Genomic DNA, 23,964 nt, shown 5'->3' on the forward strand with positions numbered 1-23,964 from the left:
GAGTTGTTAAAAATAGTTGGATTGTGAACAATTTACGTTGTCTAACTACATTGTTTCGTTATTGTTAAAATGATTATTATACGATAGGTTAGGCGTAATAGTTGATGTTACATTAACGGGTATGGGTGATCAAGTGGATGTTATTCAATCAAAGGTTGCGGCATATTCTAGTCACTTGCGGATAATTCGAGAGTTTTTGGACACGTTTGAAGATAGTTCATGTGTGTCAATAGCGTACGCTACACAATGGGACCCAAAGGTCTACAAAGCACACATAGTAAGCCTACCTAAATCTAGCAACGTATTAAAGATGGAAGATCAAACCTACTTCCGATTAAATTGGATGATTTTCGTCAGGTAGAATTTCACCAATTTTAGTATATGTGTACTTCCGAGGAACTTAGTCTTGTGTATCAAGGACTAATGACTAATTCGTTGAGATATATTGAAATAATTTACTCCGCCGCAGAGTCTATTCTGAATGAACTCCTCCCTATGGATTTATCGAATCTTGAAATCATGGATAAGTCTTTATTGGTAGATTCGGCGGATGAGCAGAGGTATTTTAGTAGTTAATTCAGACGGAATCGGATGAAACAATGCAATGTTCCTCCTCACTTAAGATGTTCCTTCAATATAAGCTTTATTCCTGGTATTGGAAGCCCAAATATTCGAATGAAAGCACTAAATGCCGACTCCGTTGGATGCCTAACAACTATTGAGGTAATTTACAAGTAATCAAGGCGGAAGTTACCAGAGTTGGCGCTATCAAACCCAAATTACAAGTTGGAACATATGAATGCGATATGTGTCACAACCACACATTTAAAGCGGTAATTCAAGTTCACAATTCAGGTTGAAGGATTTCACTTTATGCCACTAATAGATTGTGCGAAATGTAGTTCTGCTAAAAATACTAGGGCTACGCTCAAGTTCCACCCAAAGTAATTTAAATTTCGAATTTAGATTAAGTAAATTTGTTAAGTACCAGGAATTTAAAGTTCAAGAACCGCTGAGCCAGCTTTTAGAAGGCAATTTGCCAGTCATGTTAAACTGTTATATCGCGGGAGATTTTACTTTTTCTGAAAATTTAACACCTGGAACCAGCGTTAAAATAACTGGAATTTTAACACCAATCGCCAAATTCGGCTACTTTGCATCAAACCCAACATTTTTAGCAGACAATATGTTTCAAGTATTACATTTGGAAAGTATTAAAAATTCAAACCATATATTCGCCAAAACAATTTCAGGGCCTCAATTGGAAGCGCACGTGGACAAGTTGTTAAATTCAAGTGATTTATATGATCGGGTATCACTAATCATAATTCAGTTATCATTCAATATTGCCCCGGAGATATATGGCCATGACGATGTTAAGAAGGCACTCTTGTTACAATTGGTATGTTTAGTCCCATTTAGATTGGAGGATGCAGCACCAAAAAAGTGGATGGAGGCCATATTAGAGGCGATATACACATTTTATTGATGGTTGGATTGTTTACATTTAGGGCGATCCTGGTGTTGCAAAGAGTCAACTTTTGAAAAAAATATGTTCCCTATCAAATAGGGCTGTTTACACAACAGGTTACTCAAATTTTCACTAAGGCAAGGGATCTAGCAGTGCCGGTTTAACTGCAGCCATTGTCAAAGATCCCAGGACTGGAGAAACCACTTTAGAAGGCGGGGCTCTAGTATTAGCAGATACTGGGATATGCTGTATAGACGAATTTGACAAGGTAACCAAGTGAATATTTAGATGGATGTATATGATAGGAGTGCCATATATGAGGTTATGGAGCAGCAGGGATGATTTTTGATTATGTAGACTGTTTCAATAGCAAAAGCTGGCCATGTAACGGGAATGCCTGCAAGGTTTGTAATGTATGAACTAGATGTGCTGTATTGGCAGCAGCAAATCCGATTTCAGGAAAGTACGACATTAAAAAGAGCGTATTTCAGAATATAAACCTACCAGCAGCTCTTCTAACAAGGTAGCTAGCAATCACATAGGTTTGACCTACAATTTTTACTATTAGACAGAGCAAACAGATCAAACGATGTAATGTTAGCTCAACATGTGATTGGTGTTATGAGGGGAGAACCGCATAATAATAATCAAATGTTGCTCCCGAAAGAAGTTTTTATGGAATTTATAGCAAGGGCTAAACGGATAAATCCCAAAATACCTCAAAGTGTTTCCGATTTAATCTGTGACTGGTATGTTTCCATGAGGGAGGTGGAGGAGAAGCAGGATTTCTACAACGATAAAAGGATTAGCTACACAACTCCTCGTGCTTTATTGGCCGTTATAAGACTTTCACAAGCACTAGCTAGGTTGAGACATTCAGAGGAAGTAGCACTGGAAGACTTTCATGAAGCCATCAGATTGACTGAACAATCGAAGGCTAGTGTGACAGAGGCAATTTTGGATCATAGGAAAGCCAGAAATGTCGATTACACAACTCAGGTTATGAACATTTTGAGGCATGATTCGTTATATTATTTAGACGCATGAGGGAATCTATGATGAAACGCATTTTATGGGATGGATGGCTGCCAATGGCAGATTTGAATCAACAAACTTTGGTTTATGGGATTAAGAAATCGCAAGTTTCATCGGCTATCCAAAAATACATAGAATTGGCTGTACTAGTTAAAAGTAGCGATGAAAAGGTAGCATTTATACAGGACATTAAGGAGTAATCATCGTGTTACGAATACATCTATAAACGTCAATTATTTAGCGATTCTGCGTATTAATTAGTAAATTAAGCCAGATTCTGCGACTTTTAGTTTAGTTTTTCTGAACATTTTGCAGAATAAATTGTAGTCCAATTTATCACATCTTTTGGACTTTGGATGACTCCAAGTTTCAACATTTCCTTGCGAATCTTTAATTTCAAGTCCATAATCTTGAAATTTATATTTCATATCATTGTTCAAATACAGTTTGGTATCAGTTTTCATGCGTATTCCGAGTTTTTTAAAAGCATTTTCAACCTGCGATTGATTCAACGTTACATTTAGAGGATTTTTGTATTCTTCTCCAAGCGCAATGAATACAAAATTAAACCACAACTTTTTTAAAGTGGAGTCTACAAGTGATTCATACAGGCTGGAGGAGTCAAGCCTCTTGGGTGGAAGCCGCTTACTCATACTGCTACACTCTACGGGAAACAACCTCAATTATTGATATAATCCCAGACCCTCATGACAATATTGGCAAGAATCTAATAGTAGCATGCCAAACACACCTAACTTGATAGCTACCCTTCAATATTTCAAGGTACATCTATAAATATTTGATCTGTGAACATGGCTCATCTGATTCTTATTAAAAATGGAAATTGACCGAGCTAAATTCCTTTTGTATTTTACAACATTAAGTTCAATCGCATTTGGTTATTCATACGGAAATGACATTGATTGTTTTATTTTGGAATCACTTAACAAGAATTTTTTAGGTAACTCGAAATTGACACTTAGATACATGGGAATTGTATCATGATGCAAAAACATATATAACTAACCAAGCTTTGCTATCTACTTCAAAATCTCCTAGATCTTTGCCAATCCTACCTGCTGAACCTAATGCTCATGGATTCGTATCTAACTCGACACCAATCAGCATTGGAAATGGCGTTATTGATATAACATTTGAATTGTTTGATAAGAAAAATTTTAATAAAAATGTTAAATACCCCGAATTAAGCCAAAAAGAGCTTCCTAATCAAGGATTCGGCCTATGGCTTGATACATTTCATTATGAAGATTCCCACACTGTATGATACATATATTTAATTTAGAATTCTGGCATTTTAATAATCTTAAATATCGACGAACCACACAACATTTTATCTCTTTATCTAAAACGATTCCAAACAGATGAAATTACTGAACAGTTGATAACTGGGCAATACTTCTTAGATAAACTTTTTTTCAACAAAGTAAGTATATTAATTAATTTAGAAACTAAGATTGAATATAATCGTCAAAAACAAAACTATTGGAGTTAATATTAGGGGTGCGGGGACCACATTGTATAAAACTCAATCAATCGAACATCAATGGCCGGAAAGTGAAAAAATGTTTTATATGGGCATTCACGCGGAGAATGGCGAAGATACACAATTTCCAATTTGCAATTCCATTTTTGTAACTGAATTGAAGGTGGAAGGGGCTAACTGTGAACTTTTTAAACAACTAGAAAACTTGCAAACTAAGCCATCAGATTTGGTCATAGCCAGTGAAGACAAAAAAAAAATTATTAACGAAGAGTTTATAGGGCTTAATAAAAGGTTTGGAGCAAATAGTTACGAATCTTTTGGCCGATTAAAACAATTATTTAGCGAATATGAGGAGAATATAAGGTATTTGGCATTTCACTTAGACACGAGTACAATGAAACTTTCTTCAAGCAAATCATGGATTTGAATAGGAAGTTGGACTATTTAGTCTCAATAACCCGTTTAATAAATGCAAAAAGTGTCGATAATGACATTTTACATATTGAAAGCGTGGTAACTGAAAGCGTGGAGCATATGAAAGATACCTTTGATGTACATCATAGAAATCAGAATGAGAAGTTGATTCAGATACACGAACAACTGGGCAAACGCAGTGATAAGATCATTATAGAGACCTTACAACAGTTGGAAGGAACTAAAAGGGATGGTTTTCCATATTATACTTCAAAAATCACAGTTTTCTTGTTGGTGCTACTGGCGGGCATGGTATTGACCACGCTATTCGCCATATATTTTAAGATCTGGAAAATGGAAAAGCGGCATATTTTGTAGTATAAATTACCAATCATCATTCAAACAATCCATATAACACATATAAATTATTGTAACTGAAAAATTTAATATACATAGGATGTATTATTAGCGTAACTTTAAATGGATATGAAATAACCATTATTAATATTAAGTTAAATTGTTGTATATATATGGCATCTATTATCTTAAACATTATGATAAAACATATTTATACACCTTTTATTGCATTTGTAAACAATTTTTTGCTTTTCTAAATGTTTTGGCGCCTTTTCTCAAAGTGATTGGGTGGACACAAATCTACAGATGGATAGACAAACACACATGAATAATTAATCTTAATTAACCACCCCAAACTATTTTAAACATTTTATTCATGTATATTACTAGCTACTTATAGTAACATATAGTCACTGGTTAGTAACTAGAGTATGTGATGTCAAACTGCGATTTAATTGTATCATATATCTAGTATTATGCATGTATTAGTTGCATTATTGACAATGTTTACTAAAGATGCATATTCTATTGTGAGGAATGAAACAAGAAACACTAATGCGCGGGGTGATATTCAAATAATTATTAAATTAAAAATTTCCCAATGTACATCCATACGTACATCATTGCCAGGAAAAATAGCAACATCATACCCTTTACCATTCTACATTCTATACACATAATGTACATATAACGGACTTCTTGGAGGAAAAATGAACATAAATTCTGTCCTTGACCTTTTTACTTTTTACCTATGATAATGAAAATATTTCTAAGTTTTACCGATTATCGGAGTGAATTCAAGTTTTAGCCTTGGTCCTTTTACCCTTGGAGACAAATATATTTCTGAGTTTCGACTGTTCGTGTGGGCACTGTAAAGCAATTAAGTATTTATCGGGTTTCTTGGCAATGTCTTCAAAACTATTTTCTACCGTCTTCAGCAAATGCCACAGAGTCTCAAATATGCTTTCTAGGGGGTCTTGAGATTTCCACTCCTCCCCTAAATAATCCCAAACCCTAAGAATTTGATCGTGTACATGTGTTTTGTGATTTTTTAGATTCCCAAATATCCTCTCGCCTTCTGCGAGTATCAAAGACAGCCTATCGACGAATTCAGGATCATAAACGCCTTTTTCAGCCATCTGCACCTGTTTGTAAAAGTTATTACAAAAGTTAAGCTCGGATGATACTTCACCCATTATCTCAGTGACAGAATTTGTGGGCGTACGTTGAGCTTCAAACACGGAACTCAACCTTTGGGCCATCGTCTCAAGCGACAGCGCAGGAAACTTGACACACAAATTTACCAATAGATAGTGAAGAGAACTTAGCGATTGGTCTAGCGATTTGAAGTCTGCCAGTCTGGCAGCAGAAGACAATGCAAACCCTTTTGTCACAAACTCAAAGCTACCATGGTTGACAAAATTTCCCCACTCAAGAACCGCCGACATAAATATTGGCAATTGTGTGCTGGTAAGAACATCATTACAGGCAGTAAGATGCACATTCAATTGGTTTATACCCTCCTCTATGCGATTTAAAAAAGTGGCCGTGAATTCGCAAACGCGTAGCTTTTGCATCATCATCTTTACCTTAGCGAGAGGTATCATCCTCTTTTCAATGTCACGCAATTTTTCCATCTTCACAGGATCTCCTTCAATCTCATTCAAGGCCTCTGCCTCTTCACTGGTTGGACATGATTGTTTTAACTTAGCAATTAGATCAACATCTAATGCCGTGGGTATTTTCCCTTGGTCATCAGAAGTGGGCTTATAGATATTTGGTATACCAGTGACACGTAATTTCTCCAGCATCTCCACCAATATATCCAGAGGATAATCTGCGCGTAATAAAATCGCCAAATTCTGCGCCCGTCTGTGATCAAACACAGTGACGGCTTGCTCCTTCTTCTCCTTAACCTCTTTGACCGCCCCTTCATCCTTTGGATTGCCATCCTCTTTCACTCTGCTAAAAAGACGCTTCACAATGCTTGTGTCAATAATGCCCTTCCTATCTTCAGTCTCCATTTTGTTAAATATAGAATCTTCGAGCTTTTTGCCAGTGATGGGCTTCCAGTGCAATTTGAAACCAAAGGGAGATTTGGTTTTGGCGGCGCTGGCAGGCTTTGGAATAGGCAGCAACTTTTTCGGCGGGGCCATCATTTTCTTCCCCTTTCCCTTTTTCATCATCGTCTTGGACTTTGGCGCACTCGTTGTTTCCACAACATCTTTAGCTTTGGGCTTGTCCTCGGGGGGGATCTTGGATTCTGGAGCAGGCGGAGCGAGCTTGGATTGACTTACGGCTTGTATAACCGCCGCCTTTGAATCTGCGGCCATAGCCATCGCCTTGGCATCCGCAGCCATAGCCGCCGCCTTGGCCTCAGCCACACTGGCGGTTACATCTGGCCCCTCTTTGTGTGTAATGATTATAGTACCCTTGGAGTCACCACCAACGGGCACCTGTATTGTTGACACAATAGTAGGCACTGTTTCGGATGAAGAAACTTTAGTAACCAGCATTTTTGACTCAACTGCCTTTTCCAGAGCCTCCTTCTTTTCCCTCTCCAATTGTTCCATCTTCTCTTCTTTTTCCTTCTTTTCCCTCTCTAACTGCTCCAGCCTTGCTAATCTCTCCTTCTCCAATCTCTCCTTCTCCAGCAGCTCTTTCTCCAATCTTTCAAGTCTTTCTAACTTCTTCAGCATATCCGAGTCAAACTTGTCCAGCTTCTCCCTTTCCTTCTCTGCCTCAGAAATTTTCCTCACAAATTCACGAAGGGAAGTTTTGACCATAACCGTATCCGTACCGCCTTCGATGGCCGAACCTGATTCCACATTCGATTCACTATCTTCAAAGGCCTCCTTGGACTTGTATTTTACAGTATCTATGATGGCATCATCAACACTATCTGTGCGAGTAGCGTCTTTGAAATAAGTTTTTACAAACTTAAGTGATTCTACATAATCGGATTGGAAGATTTTTAGTGCCACCAAACATTTTTCGGGGGCCACGTGGGTAGCGTCGGATAAAAATACGACACTTTGTTCCCCAATCGGTACTATGTGAGATACAAGATAATCGGCTATCGAAGGAAATGGGCTAGCTATATATGGCAATTTATCCGGGGTTGAGACTTGATAGCTAACACAGGGCGGTAAGTACATATTACTCCCTCCAGTGGGATTAAAAGAAGCTAAAGTAGACACAACGCTAGTGTTGAGGAATCGGGTTTTGAGTTTGGATATTGATTTAGTCCACCCAATTCCAGATCCATCAAATTGTAGCGCTTTTGTGGGCTGTGCAAACACATTACTTTCCAAACGCTGCAACACCACGGTTACCTTGCCATTTGAGTTGATGAAAGAGTTTTGGGTATTTTTATACTTGAGACCAAAGTCATCCATGCAGTCCCTCAGTCCATAGCCATGAATCATCCAATTATGCTGATTCCATAGGTCAAAATCCACTGGCTCCAGCTCAAGCACGCAACTATCATCATTGCCAACAAACGCGGTGTTAAACGAATAGGTGGCTAGTATTTGCCTGGTTGAACGCTTATAGTGCCCGATTAAGCACATAACAACATCGCCAGCAATGACCAGGTTCCTGGTATTTCCCTCACGGTCATGCAAGAAATCAATTGCCACAGGGATACATTCGTCAGTGCTACTGCCATCGTAGTTTTCTATTCCGATCACATTGTAATCGTGATTACAGCACTTTAACCTAATGCCTGGGGCAAAACCACTGGCTTCTCTGGGTTCAAACGGGGAACCGCATTCGGAATCTGGGAACAATAGTGGTTTGTAGCGTCCGTAGCTGCAGGGCACTTGCTGCGAATGGTATAAATTAGGTGTAGTTGGAGTATCAAATTCGCCACTCCTCACCATTTTGTGATAAAAATCCAACTCATATATTTCGATAGAAAAAAAATCATCTGAGGTGCGGAGCACTGAATCCAGGAGCGATTTGGTGAAACTCTTAGTACCAGGAGCGTTTGTTTGAAATGCTTGCACTTGGAAGAAGTCTGTGAAAAATATCTTCTCCATCCTAAACGGCTTTATTTGGATCTCACAAAACTTTTCCTGTGGTGTGGTTATTATCCTCTTAAAATATTCCAAATATCTCCTGTGACTAGGAGGCCAAAGGGAGATGGGATATAGGCCATCACACTCTTGGGCAATTTTTGTATGGTACATCTTTGGAACGCCCAACCTTTTCTCCTCCTCCCTCTCTAAGTCTGGAAAGAAATTGAGGCACTTTTCTGGGCTCTTTTGGGTGTAGTGATCATCATCTTTAGGCGATCTTCCACTGCACTGATTCAAACTATCCCTCAGTGAATCCATACTCATGCATTTTTTTCCATCCTTAGCGGCATTTTTAAAGTTTGGATCAAAGCTCCTACATTTACTTCTCCAATCCAATGAAGTGAGAATTGCGTTTTCAATATCACCTAGAGACAATTTATTATTGGAAGCTAGAGCCGCACAAGCCATAATGAGTAACGAAGTGTAGTTGAGAGATGCATAGTTAATAACTGCAAAGTGACTATGTTCGTTTAGTTTTAACCAAAATAGTAGACTATTCGTAAAGGAGAGGATGTAGTTTAGACATGGAAATCCCAGGGGATGCATTTTGAACAGTAAAATTTGGTTGTTAAATAGCCCCCCGTGCTCGTCACTGAGGCTGGGCGAATCTAAATTTATGTCCCAAATGGCAAATTTTTGGTGGTAATTGTTGCCAGTACATAAACCAAAATCTTTTAGGTAATATACATTTCCTCCGATACTGACTGGAATATTCATGGAATTCATGCCATCTGAGGACTTATCCATATCATACGCCCATTTCCCTTCCGCTTTGGGCAGTATATAATCCACTTTAGAGTACACAGAATTGAAAAATTCATCCAATCCGTAAGTGACATTTGAGTAGTCGCATTGTGATGAATCCACGTCATACTCCCCTTTCATGTAATTATCTAGCAAATATTCATGTGATATACGTTCGAGGACTCGCAAGAATGCGGTTATTTCGAAAGAATTGTTACGACCGTTCATCTCGTTAGTGCGCAGTCTCCATGGCGTACGCATGGCAAGGAGTCTAGATCCAAACCTGTGGACTATGGGCGGGTTGATTCCACCTTTTACTTTGTTGGAATTAAAATTCTTGTTCAACCCGTACCTGGTGAGTTTAGATTGCTTGGAACTTGTACCAGCGTTCGCTAGACAGCTTGATATATATTGGTCAGCCACATCTTTGAATGTTAAATTTTGTCCCTTATCCACATATGCCTGTTTCTTGGGAGACCTCTGCGGATCTTTTTGACTGGTCGCCTCTGCTTTGGATGAGGGAGAGTGAGGCGGAAATAGCGAAAAAGTATAGTCGACTTGGTGCGTGTTTTTTTCATCATAGTTCGATTCACCGCTATCGGAATCATACAAATTTGACTGGAGATTAATGCTTTCAAAGCCGACCATTAGGCCAACATCTGCCTCACACGTACCACTAATACTATTAGGGGGTAGTCGATATTATCATCAATCACTCCACTTTTCTCTCCTCCAACCCCTTAAATTGTCACAAATATCAAACATGCAACAAAAAATACCCATAACTACAATATACTACACTTGTTTTGTGCTATATCGGTGTTATAGCATTCTATGCATTTGCTAACATTCATGTGATAGTCTCCACAAATAACTTGTGATACTTTTTGCGGTGTTATTTTCGTTAATTTTCCATTATTTTCTCGTGACACGACTACTCTCATACTCCTAACCCACGTTTGTCACTATGATCAGTCAGTCACAGTTAATTTGCAAATCAACGTCAAAATTCATTCAACTTTGAGCCCAACTATGATTTGGACAACTTATTTAACTGTATTATATCACTATTATCTGCTAAAATGTGCTATATCACACAAATGATTTATTGATTATCTAGTACTACTATTCCCAATTAATAATCAAATTTGAACTCATCTACTCATTCATCAGTCGTCACAATATCATAAAATCCGAGCTTACTAATTTTATTATTTATAGTATTGCTAATGATTAGGATTCACCGCCTTTATTTAGTTGCAGCTTAATTGTTAGTCCAGATATAGTAAAGTGGTTGGGTAAATAATTACAAAGTCAAATGTTGTGCTTGACAATTATTGAATCGGAGATAGTTTTAAGTACGAGTAAATTGTCTACTATGGTATATCTCAGAAATAGAAACGAATAGACGCGGGAAATCTGGGTTAGTGATAAATTACCTCCAATTTTTGAGCTATTGCATTTTTTACACACAATAGACCTTTTCCAGTAGAATCTTCAATTTTAATTAAATAATAATGATCAATCGGATCAATGGTTACAATTTTTGCCGAAACATTTACGACATTCCCCTCCAACTTAAATTTATCATGGACAAATATGTCACTCAATTTCGAAATTTTCGTATATTTTGGCACATTAGCAGTTAAAGCCACCTCCAACACTAGTTTTGCCTTTTTAGAAATCAAAGGTCTCACATCCATAAACCATTTAGTGACTTGTATATATGGGGGAGTAGTAATGGCCTTAAGGTTGGTTACTGCCAGATATAACTGGGTTTCTAAGGCCTATTACGGTGCAAGCAACCAGGCAAAACATGCCATCTCTATCGAAATCCCTGAAATATACTTATCCAAATCAATATTGGAAACTAACGTGAATTCCATAGACTCAAATATTAATCGACTACTAAATATTTTGGAGGTTTTCCCACTTAATTTAGAAAAAATCATCCGCTCCCTTCCTAGAATCTTTTTTAAAATACAAAATGGATGGCTTTAGGTCCAATCTTTTGGACTCAATTCGATGTGATAATGAAGAACTCAACAAAGCTACCGCCCACCTTATTTCAGCCACTTCCAAATTATTTAGGCCCATATTTGCCCTGAAAATAGGAAATGTAATCAAACACCTATCAACCCCAAATCTATTATATGTAAGTTGTGCCATAATTTAGTCGGATAATATTGAAAAATTGATTCAAGCGTACGAACTTGTTCACGTTGGTAGCTTAATTCATGATGACATTTTGGATAATTCTGATAAGAGGAGGAAAATTGCGTCCACTCATCAGAAATATGGCATAAAATTGGCACTTCTTGCTGGAGATATTTTACTTTCCAAAGCGTACGTAAGTGCCAATTTAGTGCATATATTATCGCAAATCTTGAAAGTCCTATTTTGTGTAAAAAAGTCGCAAAAGTTATCAACGATCTAATACACGTAAGAAAGATTTTATTGAGGGAGAATTAATGGATATTAGAGCTGATGATTTATCAAGTATTCATTCTATAATTTAGCATATTTTGATAACTATTTGAAAAAAAATTTCCTCAAAACTGCATCACTAATAGCGGAGTGTTGTTCATCGGTTTCTATTATCGGTAATACTCTAAAAATTTAGCAAATTCACCGCAATGGGTTGTAGATTTATCGTACAAAATTGGCTTACACGTTGGAATGGCATTTCAGATTTACGACGACTATTTGGACTACAAATCTACCACTGATGATTTGGGTAAGCCTGCATTGAATGATCTATCCCAAGGCATCGTTACCTTCCCACTCCTTTCTTTGGGATCGGAAAAATTCAGTGAGGTTGTTAATCTAATGCAATCAAATGAATATTCCAAGGTTAGTCTATGATTTATATGGAGATTTTGGACATTGTAAATGAAGAAAAATCGCTGGAAAGAACAAGGTTGGCTGTGCTGATGCACTTGGAAAAGTGCTTTGAAATATTTGACATGTTATCATTGAATGAAAACGCCAAAACTATTTCAGAAATTTTCGCCTTAATATATAAAACCCTTACCAGATTATCTAACTGACACATGAGATAATAATTCTATATTAAACATCATTAGAACTAAGGGACTAAGTGCAATTATTGTAAAATTAATTTGCATGCTTGAAAACTTGTTATGATTTTAATCTTAATTTCAATGTTTCAGTCCTCTTAGATACATTTATCGCATGTTTTACGATAAACAAGGCCATTTTATAATCATCATACGTGTTGTTTTCCTTTAATGATCTAAACAGAGATGCAAATCCCTCCATGTCAAGCTGTAAAATTTGCGATTCTAATATCGATAAAATGGAAAGGGATATATCCAGTATGCTCTCAATTCCATTGCCCAAAATGTAATCCCAAAGTATCAACACAGTTCTTATCGGAAAATTTACTACAAAAAGTGTCAAAAACCTAATTTGAAAGAGGCATACCATTGTTGTAAATATATTGAAAAATCAATGCCATTGTCATCAAAATACTTTGTAAGATTTGGATTAAGGATTTTCAACATATAATTGAATTCTAGATATAATTTTTTATATTACTTGAAATATATTTTAGAAGTAAAGTGAAATTATCTTTATACAAGTCGAGTAAATTAAATTTGAGCATGATTCCAAGGAAAGAATCAAACGATTCTTTCTCCTCCAAATTATACACTAGAAGAATAGTCCCAGCAATATAATTCATTCCTTGATAATAACCAATATCCTTTTTACAACCAGAAAAAGCATTCTAAATTAACAAACAATTATATATGTATATATCAAGAATACATACTAGTATGCGATATAGTTTTTGCTTTGAATCAGATGATATGAATGGCAGGTTTACAAAAGTTCTGAATTAAACAATTCTTACCTGGGAACATCTAATTTTATTGTTTCAGAATACTCATGCTCACACTGTGCAAGCATCTTATAATCAATATTAGTGTCAAACTTTAGCATTTGTGGCCAAAATAATTTGCGATATCTATAAGGAATTCCACTAAATTACAATCAAGCACACTTGTTAATTAAAATTCTATAAGATTCTTCATATTTTTCTACAAAACCATCAATGCCATGTGATACGACTGAAACCCATTCAGATTGACCATCCAAGCATTGTCCATAAGACTAAATGAATTTATATACTAACCATAAATTCATTCAAACATTCTAATTCTCTTTTAATAGTATATTTACTACTGACAATGGGATAGTTCATAATAGTTGGGTACATCCACCTAAATTAAAGTGAAACTCTTATCTAAAAAATTATCAATTTTTTTCAAAAAGATCCATTTAATATCACCATAACAATACCTTTAAGGCTTACAGTATATTAAAATGTTTAGGTCACATATGATGCCAGTGAATCAAACATAATTTAGCTCCATAATAGAGTTAAATCATAAAATTTTGACAAAGGCAAGTTTAAAGTTAATTGTAATGGATCAAATATATTCTTTATACCAGTAAATTTTGAATCAAACCATATTTAAATGTTCAAACTTGAAATAGACATGTAATCAGTAATTATCTTAATATGATGGAAAGAGGCACTAAATGGCAATATATTTGATAATTAAAATTTGAATACTGAATAATGTTGTATATAATTATATTATAGTAAAAATTCAATATACACGAAATTATGAACATACTATGTAAATTTGGAAGACCATATATCGCTATTGGTGTAACAATAATCTAACAACCTATGTCTTAGCTATTGTTGTATATAATTTTTACTATTAATTAATCACAACATCATTCTTCATCATATGGGCTTTGTATATGATGATTTTTGGATTTTGATGAACTGAATTATATATTTTTTAAAAGTTATAATGATTCAGATTGTTGTAATATGATTTTTTTTGAACCTTTTGAAAGTATACTTTACAATATATAAAACATTGGAGATTATATAAACATATAACTTTAATTTATTATATATTTTCAACTATTTACAGTTTTGACAGTGAAATAAAGATAAAATCAAAATGACTAAAGAAATATTTAAATATTTAACTTGGAGAGCTGCTACTGAATTTATAGATTATAATTTATCACATTCCCATCTATGTATCCTTAATAGACACATTTTTTATTTACATGTTGAAAAGGCTGGAGGGATCACATCCTCCTAAGCCCTAGATATATCTCGGCAGTCTCATCACAGAGATTCGTAATCCTAATGGATATTCATTTTACAAAAAAAATTTATTTTATATAAAATGGTTATTGGGATACCGATTAATCTTATTGGTGTATATGTTAATTGTTAAAATCCTCAGCAATTAAAATTTAATTTTGATCCTTTAAATTCGACTATAATTACTAATTCTGTCTAATTTAATCTTATCATTAATCCCAAATAGATAACTATCATTCAAATAAATATATATTGTATATAAGTTGTAAATATAAAATTAAATCAAGCCCAAAATAGCAAACACTTCATATGTAATTTTCTACGAGCGACAAAGATTCCATTAATCTACAATTTGTTGGCAAATGTTTAAGTAACAAAATTTTTAGATCCATTAATCTCCTATGGATTTGTTCAGCTTGTAAACCTAATAAAATCCATCCATTTCCAGAAGATATTTTCAGACAAACGATTAGATCAATTACTCGTGCGATTAAAATTATGCCAGTAGAATCGATATTAAATATTCTACGTCCATTATCCCTAGATAGATGTATTATATTTGAATATGATTTTCCATTGTTAATGAATTGTTCAATAGCATCCAGCAGTTCAACCACTCCAAATGCTGCTAAGCTGGGATGCACATTTTTAAAAGTACGATTCTGATTGGGATCAACTCCATCAATAGCCGATTCCAGCAACAATATTTTTGATTGTATTGACAAATTTGTATTAAATATTTCGCTAGCTATAAATTTTACCAATGGTTTAAATGAAACTAATATTAGTTTAGTTAGGCCCTTAGAAATTAGATCTCTTAATAACACAATTTTTGTTGGGTAATTTGGAATTGAATTATTAAGTGTAAATAATCCATTTACATCCAGGCATTCTACCTTTTGTGATATATTATATATTGTTGTAAGGGAGAGGAGTGATTTGGCAAGTGGGAACGATAATGATTCAATTTCAGCATCAGGGGGATTTCTATCAAGTATTACATGTAAATATACCAAGGCTTGCGTTATGCGTTGCAGTTTTTGATCCGAATTCTCAATTTTATCTAGAGGTGAACCGCCAGATAAATTTTTAACCAATTCAAAATCAACCTCACCCCTAATAAGATTTCCCTGAATTCTCTCCAGTATTTGTCTTAGATAAAAAGGTTTACTGAGGTGAGATTTTTGATGTGGTAATAAATAATTATTATCAATAGAGTTGTCACTTTGTTGATCAAGTCCCATTTTATCATCACAAGTATATATAAGATCAGATACATCGCCGACTAATTCATTAAAGTCTTTCATTGCTGCCTTTAGGGAATTGGATTGCGGACATTCAAATTCATCAAATGTAGCATCATCATTTTCTTCATTATCTTGCTCGTTACAATTCAATTCCTTAGTAACAATTGCCATAGCAATTCCAGATAACCTCGCGCATTTTTCATAACTAGTTAAACGCCAATAAATTCCAGAAGAAATGAATCCGAAATCCTTTTCACTACACCTTTTAATATGTAACTTTAATAGTCTCGACAAATATGAACCAATTATAATCTGAGATGATGGAGATAACATGGAATTTAATAATTCATCGGACCATAAACGTATTAAATATTCCCATAATTCATATTTACCATCAATTACATCCAAGAGATGGATACTTGGGATTAAGGGAATATTGTTTAATGGGTGAAATATAGTGGTTAAATTGAATGATTTAAATTGTCCAAGGATTTTGGATGTAGATATGTGTGTATAAAATTGATTAGCATTCATTTTATAAAGGGGAGATATAACTTCTAGAATATGTTTTACAAATTTTTTCAAATGGAATTCATCCAATTTCAAGCTCAATTGATGGATAATTGAGCACAAACCGGATGTATCAGTTTTGTATGTTATTGATGGTGATACGATACAATTGACAATCTTTTTAGAAAACCCATTTCTGAAAAGCCTCAATAAAAGTTGTAATTGGAAATTATTCAAACAAATATGACCACCAACACCTTCATTAATGTTACAGGCAATAGATATTAACCTATTTACATAGTTATCAGGGAATAATTCATTTGGAATATCATTCATCGATTCTGCGATATAATTTGGCAGAGATATAATTTTTGAACATAATTCATCTGAATACTCAGTATCAAAAATGATTTTCTTTAAAAAATCATCTGTTAGAAATGACAAATCTATAGATTCAATCTTATCTCCTCTTAGGCATGTAAGTTTGTCATAAATATCATTAAATAAATCCATCATACCACAAAATTTTGAATTTTTACATTCGAAAATAAGAGTTGCCTGCATATAATTAAATATAATGAATAGTAAATGTTTTAAATGTGATAAACAAACAATTATTTAAACTCATAGCTTAATAGAACAATCAAACCATTTACACCTGGAAAGTTAGCAATTATAATACATATATTAAAATATATATGCAGTTTATCCAATAACGTGATTGATGATGTTATTAAGCATCATAACGTACGGCATAGATACCCGCTAATATAATGGACATATGTATAGGTTTCAAGAGGCTGTAAGGTCTGTGATTGGGGCCCTAAGGTTCGAGCCAGAAGATGATTTTTCCAGCTCAGGTAGATTTTCAATAAAGGATTTTTTAGAAGCAGGGGATTCATTGGTAAATTTGGACATTGGCTGGGAATGGATGTGTGCGAAAGAAAGTTTCGAAATAGATTATTTGCCCTTAGAAAAACATTACTTATCCAAAAATAATATAAAACCAATCAAATTCCATGAACAACCCGTATTATATTCTCCATTTAGGATAATCTAAAAATATTTTCTGATGCGGATTCGAAGGAATTGTCTACCTATGAGAATGAATCGGAGGCAGATGGAGATTTTTTGATGGTGAAGCAACCAATGGAAATAAGTACTTTGTGGACAATTTTGGATGATTCTAGCATATTGGAAACAGACACGTCTTCCCCTTCTGGTTTATACCGTCTAAGCATCACCTATGACAGATTCTATCAAACCTGCAGGGTGTGGGTAGAGAAGCAAAATGACGTTAACAATGATTTTAATGTACTGAAAGATTTGCTGGATCATATTAAAAAAGGGGGAGGTCCTATTGAAGGCATTTCACTAGCTATACACCCATTTACCAATGAATTTGCAATATCGTTACATCCCTGCCAGTAAGGACCAATTTACATAGGCAAGTGGATTATGTGCAACGATTTATCGAAACACGATCAAACACGGATAAGATAAGGTACTAAATCATTTATTTAGTCCCATCGAAGGAATGTTATTCTGCATAAATCTAGTACTTGCATCGCTACCCATTACTAGTATTTAAAATTCAAATTTATTCGAAAAAATCGATTTCTTATGACATGTATAACAAACATTTAATTATAAACCGCTACATAAAATAGTAGATCAGTTTAAATGTGTAAACATGCATTACAAGATGAAATATTAGTGGTGAGTAGGAACAGGTAAATGTAAATTAGCCTGATATATTTATGTATAACTGTATAGGTGTAAAATATACATTAACGTTATAAGTGAGTTTAAATGGGAGATTAAAATTTTCAGACTTAAAACGCAGAGTGTAGAATTAAAATGGAACCCTATGAATAAACATACTATGAGGAAACAACAACCGACAGCTGCAGGATTCGAACCTGCGCGGGCAGAGCCCAACAGATTTCCAGTCTGTCGCCTTAACCACTCGGCCAAGCTGCCTTGGGGTGAGGTCTAAATTTAATCCTAGCAAGTTATACTAGAAGTATACAACGACAGCTGCAGGATTCGAACCTGCGCGGGCAGAGCCCAACAGATTTCGAGTCTGTCGCCTTAACCACTCGGCCAAGCTGCCTTGGGATGAGGGTCTAAATTTTTACTATCCGCACATAATCCCAACACCATTATAGGCAACCGTCGCTACAATCAACACTATTTAAATACAAAAATATAATCAATTATTGTACAACGACTGTTAAGATTGTACATTGGAACTGTCAATCATTCACAGCTGTGAACATATATGCGATATGTTTTGAAAGAATTGGGGGATGTTTCACTGTTTGGATTCAGTGCCAGCCAGTCGTAATCAATCGAAACATCCGATTTTGCATAATAAGGAGGTATTAGTTTAAGCCCATAAATACCCACAATCTTATTTTCCTTCCTAAGTGCGATAACGGGGATGGAATCCTTTAATAGACATGGAACATTCATTTTACCCAGCAATCCTAAAATACGCCTACCCCTAAATAAAATTTTGCCTCACCACAGTTGATGGGATGCCATCGTGTCGGATGTCCTGGCCAGTCTTATGTCAAATTCATGTATAAAATTGTCAATGATTGGCACAGAAAATTTGACACAAAATGTTTGCATCCTTTCCTGGTCGATTCTAACATTTAATGAATCGTGTGAGTAAAAGTTTACAACATTGTCCGAATAAACTTTTGCTCCTTCTCCAATATTAGAATCTACTCGTTCAATTGCATCGAAATCCTTTTCAATTTTGTTAATTATTCGCATAAACATTCCTTGATGCGATATTGCATAATCCTTGCTTAGCACAAAATATCTCAATGTGTTGTTGTAATTGCACGAGATGAAGTCATATAGTTTTCGTAGGACTTTGGAATCCACAAACACACCTTTAGTATTAGCTTCAATCCACTTCTTTAAAATTGTAATTTTGACAATGTCGTATTCGATGAGTGACCATTCGTAAATGGGGAAGCATTCGGGCATGTGGAATCCGAAGGATTTCATATGATCAATAATTTTATTTACCCTCAGATAATCCTCACGCCTATCAAATTGAATCTTCTTCTTTCCTAATGAATCCATTAAAGCGTTATATGCATCCTGTCTTAAATTAGTTGAAATTTGTTTGAAATTAGTATTTTTTTTAGTATGAATGGGCTCCCTTTTGATGTAGTTCTCAAATCTAGCACATTCTGATTCAATCATATCACTAGTCATTTCACTTTGATTGCACAAATTATTCATTCTGTTTGCGATTTGTTCGGGCAAAAATCCCTTTTCATACATAAATGTGCCATTATCAATTTGTTCTTTTAGATTTTTAGTACTATTATTACCAATCAACTTTGATATAATGGGTATTAAGTCATTCCTAATAATATTCCTCCTATAATACACTTGAGTGTTACTTTCATCATCTCTCCAAGGAAGATTTCTTGACTAAATAAATTACCATGTTACCTTCATAAAATCTACCAGCGATTTTTTATAATCACTCAAAAATGGTCTAACTAGGGATATATCATTATTCACATCAAGAACTTCAAATGAACGGATTCCCCTGGAATAAATTAAATGCCTACCTTATATTTTTAATATGAACGCCACGAAACAACTTAAAAATAACTGTTTCCACAGAGTCATCCAATGTGTGTCCTGTGAATATGTAACCAATTTTATTGTTGTTCAAATGGCTACTACAATCATTTGCTAAAATTTTCTTTAACGCTTTAATTTGTTCACTTGATAATATATCAATAGTTGCGCTGCTTTCAAATAAAATAGGTGTATCTGGGAAAATCAATTGTGCACCTGAGATATCAGTTTTATCCGACAATTTTGAAATGATCTCTGCAAATTTACCATTCCTCCAAGATCTAGATTGACCCTGTGTTTTGAATCTACCAAGAGATAAATTTGCACCTGGAAAATCGAATGAATTAACATCTGTATCAGCAAAATCATTATCAGATTCAATGCCTATAAATGGAAAATGAAACGAATTGCAAGCCTCTTTAACAAAATTCCAATCCTTTTCAGAACTAGATCTTAGTTTATGATTAAAGTGAACTACGAAAGTATTGTTGTACATTCTTTCTAACCTGCCTTTGATTTCTGAGTGAGGCAATTTGTACCTTTTTTGCCATCAAATTCTATTTGTGATAGAATGCCCGCATTGTTAAATATTTCGTAAAATGAATGCAGCATAGCCATGGAATCCACTCCTCCACTTATTGCCAATAACACAATAGGATTTTTTTCATTATATTCATCATATCTGGGCAAAACCGAATCCTTTATTGAAATAAGAACAGATTTAATGGTAGGATGGATTGAATTTTCCGTGAAAAAGGGGTGTACACTACTTAATTCTTCATTACCACCATCTAAATATGCTTTAATTGAGAAGTTAAAGTTATTCTTTAACGATCTGAATTTATTCTGGCACTTTTTATAAGAATACGTAATAAAGATGAATATCGTTATCTGTATGACCAAATGAGTTATATGCCATAACCTCATAGGTAATATCTGTCCACGGTCACACATATGGATTTGCGCAATTACTAAATCTAACTTAGATTGTTATTATAAAATGTAAACAATATAATAGAGATTCCAATGTTCGATATTGATGTAGGCGAAAATGCAGTCCTAAAAGCCAGAATACTGGTAATTTGGATGTCAATATTGGTAAATGAGTACGGGTTTACCAAGGATGAACTAATACTCATTGCCAGATCATTTCCTCGAACTATAATTGATAAAAGTGGAGTTCAGATATACCTCAAAAGCCCACATTGTATAATAAGAATATATTCAACAGGGAGATTAGCTATTTTAGGTGGCATTGATGAATCACAGGCAATTACACATTTGGAAAGAGTTACTAAGAAATTAAAACATAAAATATTTTGGGAGCCAATAAATGATTCATTTCCGGCAGATATCAGAGTGAACATCCCCTTGCACATGTTCCCTCTGGGACCAATCTACACATTTATCGAACGATCGGACATAAAATTCGATTCATCTAAGGTACAAATTGACCAGTTAGTTGCTAAAATATCGTTAGACAGGCATTTGCAGCTGGAAAAAATAGCAAAGCATCAAAGTTTACACATGAGAGTGGCGGAGATAAGGGGGGAGCTTCATGTCAAATTACCGTCATTCGATACAATTAAAATGGAAGGTGATGACAAAGATTTGGGTACTGTATATAGTAAAAATCCTACTGCAATAATTTATCGTAGCGGTTCATTGCTAATACTGGGTTATCGCTCTAAAAAATCTATACACTTGGCTATGAAATTCCTGTGGCAATCACTTAATACCAATGTCAATTAAGCATTAAGTAAAACTGTCATTTACAGTTGATAACGGCCTAAACTCCTTCACTATCTCTACATCATCATTGTATATAACATCTTTTGCTTGTTTCAATCGGGAAATATATCCTGGATACCCCAACACCATGGCCAGCAAAGTTTTCTTTCCCGCAGTGGCGTAATCTACATTAAGTCCAGGAGAATTCAGCAGTCCCATTCTAGCGGCAAATTGTTTTGTAATTTTTATGTCAATATCCACGCCAATGGATTTGAATAGGTCATTTATCAAACTTGGCACCTGCCACTTTTCAAATTTAAATTCCTTTGCGATGGTACAATACATACTCATCACACTCCTATAGGCCAGTGTAAGTGATGCCATCATGTATTCATCCAAAACCATTTTTTTAACCGTTTTTTCACAATCTAACCTCATAGCTTCAAGGTTGATCCCCAAATTTTTATACAATAAGTAAATGTAATGGCAATCTAAGTCGTGGAAAAGTGAGATTGATACCGCTGCCATGTTTGCCCTGCTTGCAAAATTGTAAAACGATCTTGATGGACCCACCTGAATAACTTTGTCAAAGGGGCCTAAATTCAACCCCAAACAAGAGATGTCTGTGGTTAACAATAGTCCAATGTCTTTACCCCTAAATGTATCCATTACAAGTCTCCTCTTGTCAACAGATTGAGACCCACATAACATGTAAACATTTGAGAATCTTCTTTTGATAAGTAAATTCATAAATTGCAACAGCTTGACGGTAGGAAAGAAACAAATAACTCTTTTGCCTTGGCAAGCAGATATGAGTGTTTCGAAGAAATTGTTTGGTCGATACAGAATGTAGTAAAGCTTTGATGTAATGTAAATAGTTTTGCAATTTATATTCCAAATAAATCTATCATTTGATAATTTTTTGTAGTAATTAACCAACTGTTGTACATTCTCGCATTTGCGTGGATAGAAGCCATCTTGAGTAGTGGCCGCGTCGGGTTTATATGAAGATGGAACATTTTGAATGGTGGATCCGTTATTTGTGGCGTCTAAAACAGTAGAATTTAAATTTTCATTATGTGAAATCACAATATTCGACCTATAGGAACCCCAAATTGGTTTAGTTGGATTAAGATGTTGTGATTCCCAGAAATTCAACACTCTAAAATTCAACTTAGACATACTTTGAACTAGCAACTTTAGCGTGTGATCGGCAAATCTTGAAGTGTAAACTGTTTGGTGATTTGGATGTAACAACTTTTTTATCTTACAAATGGTCGTTATTCCACATTTAAAATCCAACGATAATATCTCTTGCGCCTCGTGTATACATAATAATCGAACGGATTCCAATGAAATAATTTCACTTTGTACCTTCTTTAGGAGACTAACTGGTGTAGATATTAGAATATTGGTTTTGTACCACTCTACATCTGAATGAATCAAGTACTCACCCTTGTGATATATGGTAGATACTCTTAACTGCTTAATGTATTGTTGTACGTTACGGGACTCCTGTAAAACCAAATCTTTAGTAGGTACGAGGACGATAATGTACAAGTTTTTACAGATAATTTTACCCTTAATGAGATTGGTTGCCATGGCGAAGGGGATTATTGGTGCGATAGTTTTACCAGTATTTTGAGGGCCCAGTATAAGTAAATCATGCCCACTGGCCAAGGAGGGTAATGAATCCAAAACCAAATTGCCTTTGGGCAACTTCAATTCAATCAATGTAGACCCCCAAATTACAGCATTAGCTTTCGTTCGTCTAGTGACAATTTTAGATAGCAAATTGTATACCACGCCCCTTCCAACTAGACGTGCAAGTGGGCTATTCACAATTACATTTTTGTAGAAGTTTTTGCTCAAAGTATTTGTCGATGATTTACTTAATTTTCTGATTAAAACGCCTCTTGGCTGCATAATAAAATGATCAATATCATAGTATATACTGTTTATCCCAATATGAATGTATTAGTATCAATTTTTTTATACAGGTGATATTGAACAATTGAGCTTTAATTTATAAAAATAATTGTAACTGTAAAATTGATTGATAAATTAAAATTAGGAATGGTAAAATTATT

General features: G+C 34.9%; 12 protein-coding genes and 2 non-coding genes across 14 annotated transcripts; 6 read left to right on the forward strand and 8 right to left on the reverse strand.

Moving 5' to 3' along the window:
* Positions 1–121: 121 nt before the first annotated feature.
* BMR1_01G01070 (minichromosome maintenance protein 7 (cell division control protein)) lies at positions 122–2,706 on the forward strand (the record flags this gene model as incomplete). Its single annotated transcript, XM_021482037.1, is given in 16 exon segments — positions 122–277; positions 298–357; positions 379–560; positions 582–723; positions 744–833; positions 856–944; positions 967–1,312; positions 1,334–1,402; positions 1,423–1,491; positions 1,512–1,587; positions 1,609–1,739; positions 1,760–1,792; positions 1,829–1,875; positions 1,896–1,994; positions 2,014–2,496; positions 2,520–2,706. 16 exon segments carry the CDS (start codon positions 122–124, stop codon positions 2,704–2,706), a joined length of 2,259 nt encoding a protein of 752 aa, XP_021337353.1.
* A 57-nt stretch (positions 2,707–2,763) lies between these two features.
* Positions 2,764–3,159, reverse strand: BMR1_01G01075 (hypothetical protein; the record flags this gene model as incomplete). The annotated part of the gene is made up of 1 exon (XM_012791836.1): positions 2,764–3,159. The coding sequence occupies one exon, from the start codon at positions 3,157–3,159 to the stop codon at positions 2,764–2,766; it is 396 nt and encodes a 131-aa protein (XP_012647290.1).
* Positions 3,160–3,343: 184 nt separating this feature from the next.
* BMR1_01G01080 (hypothetical protein) lies at positions 3,344–4,802 on the forward strand (the record flags this gene model as incomplete). Its single annotated transcript, XM_021482052.1, has 5 exons — positions 3,344–3,467; positions 3,490–3,785; positions 3,810–3,950; positions 3,973–4,373; positions 4,394–4,802. The coding sequence occupies 5 exons, from the start codon at positions 3,344–3,346 to the stop codon at positions 4,800–4,802; spliced, it is 1,371 nt and encodes a 456-aa protein (XP_021337354.1).
* Positions 4,803–5,578: 776 nt separating this feature from the next.
* On the reverse strand, positions 5,579–10,255 carry BMR1_01G01085 (Formin Homology 2 Domain; the record flags this gene model as incomplete). The annotated part of the gene is made up of 1 exon (XM_012791838.1): positions 5,579–10,255. The coding sequence occupies one exon, from the start codon at positions 10,253–10,255 to the stop codon at positions 5,579–5,581; it is 4,677 nt and encodes a 1,558-aa protein (XP_012647292.1).
* A 1,092-nt stretch (positions 10,256–11,347) lies between these two features.
* On the forward strand, positions 11,348–12,657 carry BMR1_01G01090 (hexaprenyl-diphosphate synthase; the record flags this gene model as incomplete). The annotated part of the gene is given in 8 exon segments (XM_021482062.1): positions 11,348–11,530; positions 11,550–11,762; positions 11,784–11,953; positions 11,974–12,049; positions 12,070–12,106; positions 12,127–12,210; positions 12,231–12,460; positions 12,484–12,657. 8 exon segments carry the CDS (start codon positions 11,348–11,350, stop codon positions 12,655–12,657), a joined length of 1,167 nt encoding a protein of 388 aa, XP_021337355.1.
* On the reverse strand, positions 12,749–13,835 carry BMR1_01G01095 (TBC domain containing protein; the record flags this gene model as incomplete). The annotated part of the gene is made up of 7 exons (XM_021482069.1): positions 12,749–13,034; positions 13,055–13,145; positions 13,169–13,358; positions 13,404–13,464; positions 13,485–13,613; positions 13,635–13,744; positions 13,767–13,835. The coding sequence occupies 7 exons, from the start codon at positions 13,833–13,835 to the stop codon at positions 12,749–12,751; spliced, it is 936 nt and encodes a 311-aa protein (XP_021337356.1).
* Positions 13,836–14,616: 781 nt separating this feature from the next.
* BMR1_01G01096 (hypothetical protein) lies at positions 14,617–14,763 on the forward strand (the record flags this gene model as incomplete). Its single annotated transcript, XM_021482075.1, has 1 exon — positions 14,617–14,763. The coding sequence occupies one exon, from the start codon at positions 14,617–14,619 to the stop codon at positions 14,761–14,763; it is 147 nt and encodes a 48-aa protein (XP_021337357.1).
* Positions 14,764–15,073: 310 nt separating this feature from the next.
* BMR1_01G01100 (hypothetical protein) lies at positions 15,074–17,089 on the reverse strand (the record flags this gene model as incomplete). Its single annotated transcript, XM_012791841.1, has 1 exon — positions 15,074–17,089. One exon carries the CDS (start codon positions 17,087–17,089, stop codon positions 15,074–15,076), a length of 2,016 nt encoding a protein of 671 aa, XP_012647295.1.
* Positions 17,090–17,306: 217 nt separating this feature from the next.
* Positions 17,307–18,116, forward strand: BMR1_01G01105 (autophagy-related protein 3, putative (ATG3); the record flags this gene model as incomplete). The annotated part of the gene is made up of 4 exons (XM_021482087.1): positions 17,307–17,555; positions 17,576–17,952; positions 17,973–18,029; positions 18,050–18,116. 4 exons carry the CDS (start codon positions 17,307–17,309, stop codon positions 18,114–18,116), a joined length of 750 nt encoding a protein of 249 aa, XP_021337358.1.
* Positions 18,427–18,508, reverse strand: BMR1_01G01106. Its single transcript has one exon. It is a non-coding gene; the product is annotated as a tRNA-Ser (tRNA).
* A 51-nt stretch (positions 18,509–18,559) lies between these two features.
* BMR1_01G01107 lies at positions 18,560–18,641 on the reverse strand. The gene has a single exon. It is a non-coding gene; the product is annotated as a tRNA-Ser (tRNA).
* Positions 18,642–18,787: 146 nt separating this feature from the next.
* On the reverse strand, positions 18,788–21,070 carry BMR1_01G01110 (PP-loop family; the record flags this gene model as incomplete). The annotated part of the gene is made up of 5 exons (XM_021482095.1): positions 18,788–19,034; positions 19,056–19,987; positions 20,009–20,108; positions 20,131–20,662; positions 20,683–21,070. The coding sequence occupies 5 exons, from the start codon at positions 21,068–21,070 to the stop codon at positions 18,788–18,790; spliced, it is 2,199 nt and encodes a 732-aa protein (XP_021337359.1).
* Positions 21,071–21,169: 99 nt separating this feature from the next.
* Positions 21,170–21,895, forward strand: BMR1_01G01115 (hypothetical protein; the record flags this gene model as incomplete). Its single annotated transcript, XM_012791844.1, has 1 exon — positions 21,170–21,895. The coding sequence occupies one exon, from the start codon at positions 21,170–21,172 to the stop codon at positions 21,893–21,895; it is 726 nt and encodes a 241-aa protein (XP_012647298.1).
* A 3-nt stretch (positions 21,896–21,898) lies between these two features.
* On the reverse strand, positions 21,899–23,800 carry BMR1_01G01120 (DEAD box ATP-dependent RNA helicase, putative; the record flags this gene model as incomplete). Its single annotated transcript, XM_021482104.1, has 2 exons — positions 21,899–23,307; positions 23,329–23,800. The coding sequence occupies 2 exons, from the start codon at positions 23,798–23,800 to the stop codon at positions 21,899–21,901; spliced, it is 1,881 nt and encodes a 626-aa protein (XP_021337360.1).
* Between the last annotated feature and the right edge of the window lie 164 nt (positions 23,801–23,964).

This window comes from Babesia microti, chromosome I (assembly GCF_000691945.2).
Source record: "Babesia microti strain RI chromosome I, complete genome".
NCBI classification, from domain to species: domain Eukaryota; phylum Apicomplexa; class Aconoidasida; order Piroplasmida; family Babesiidae; genus Babesia; species Babesia microti.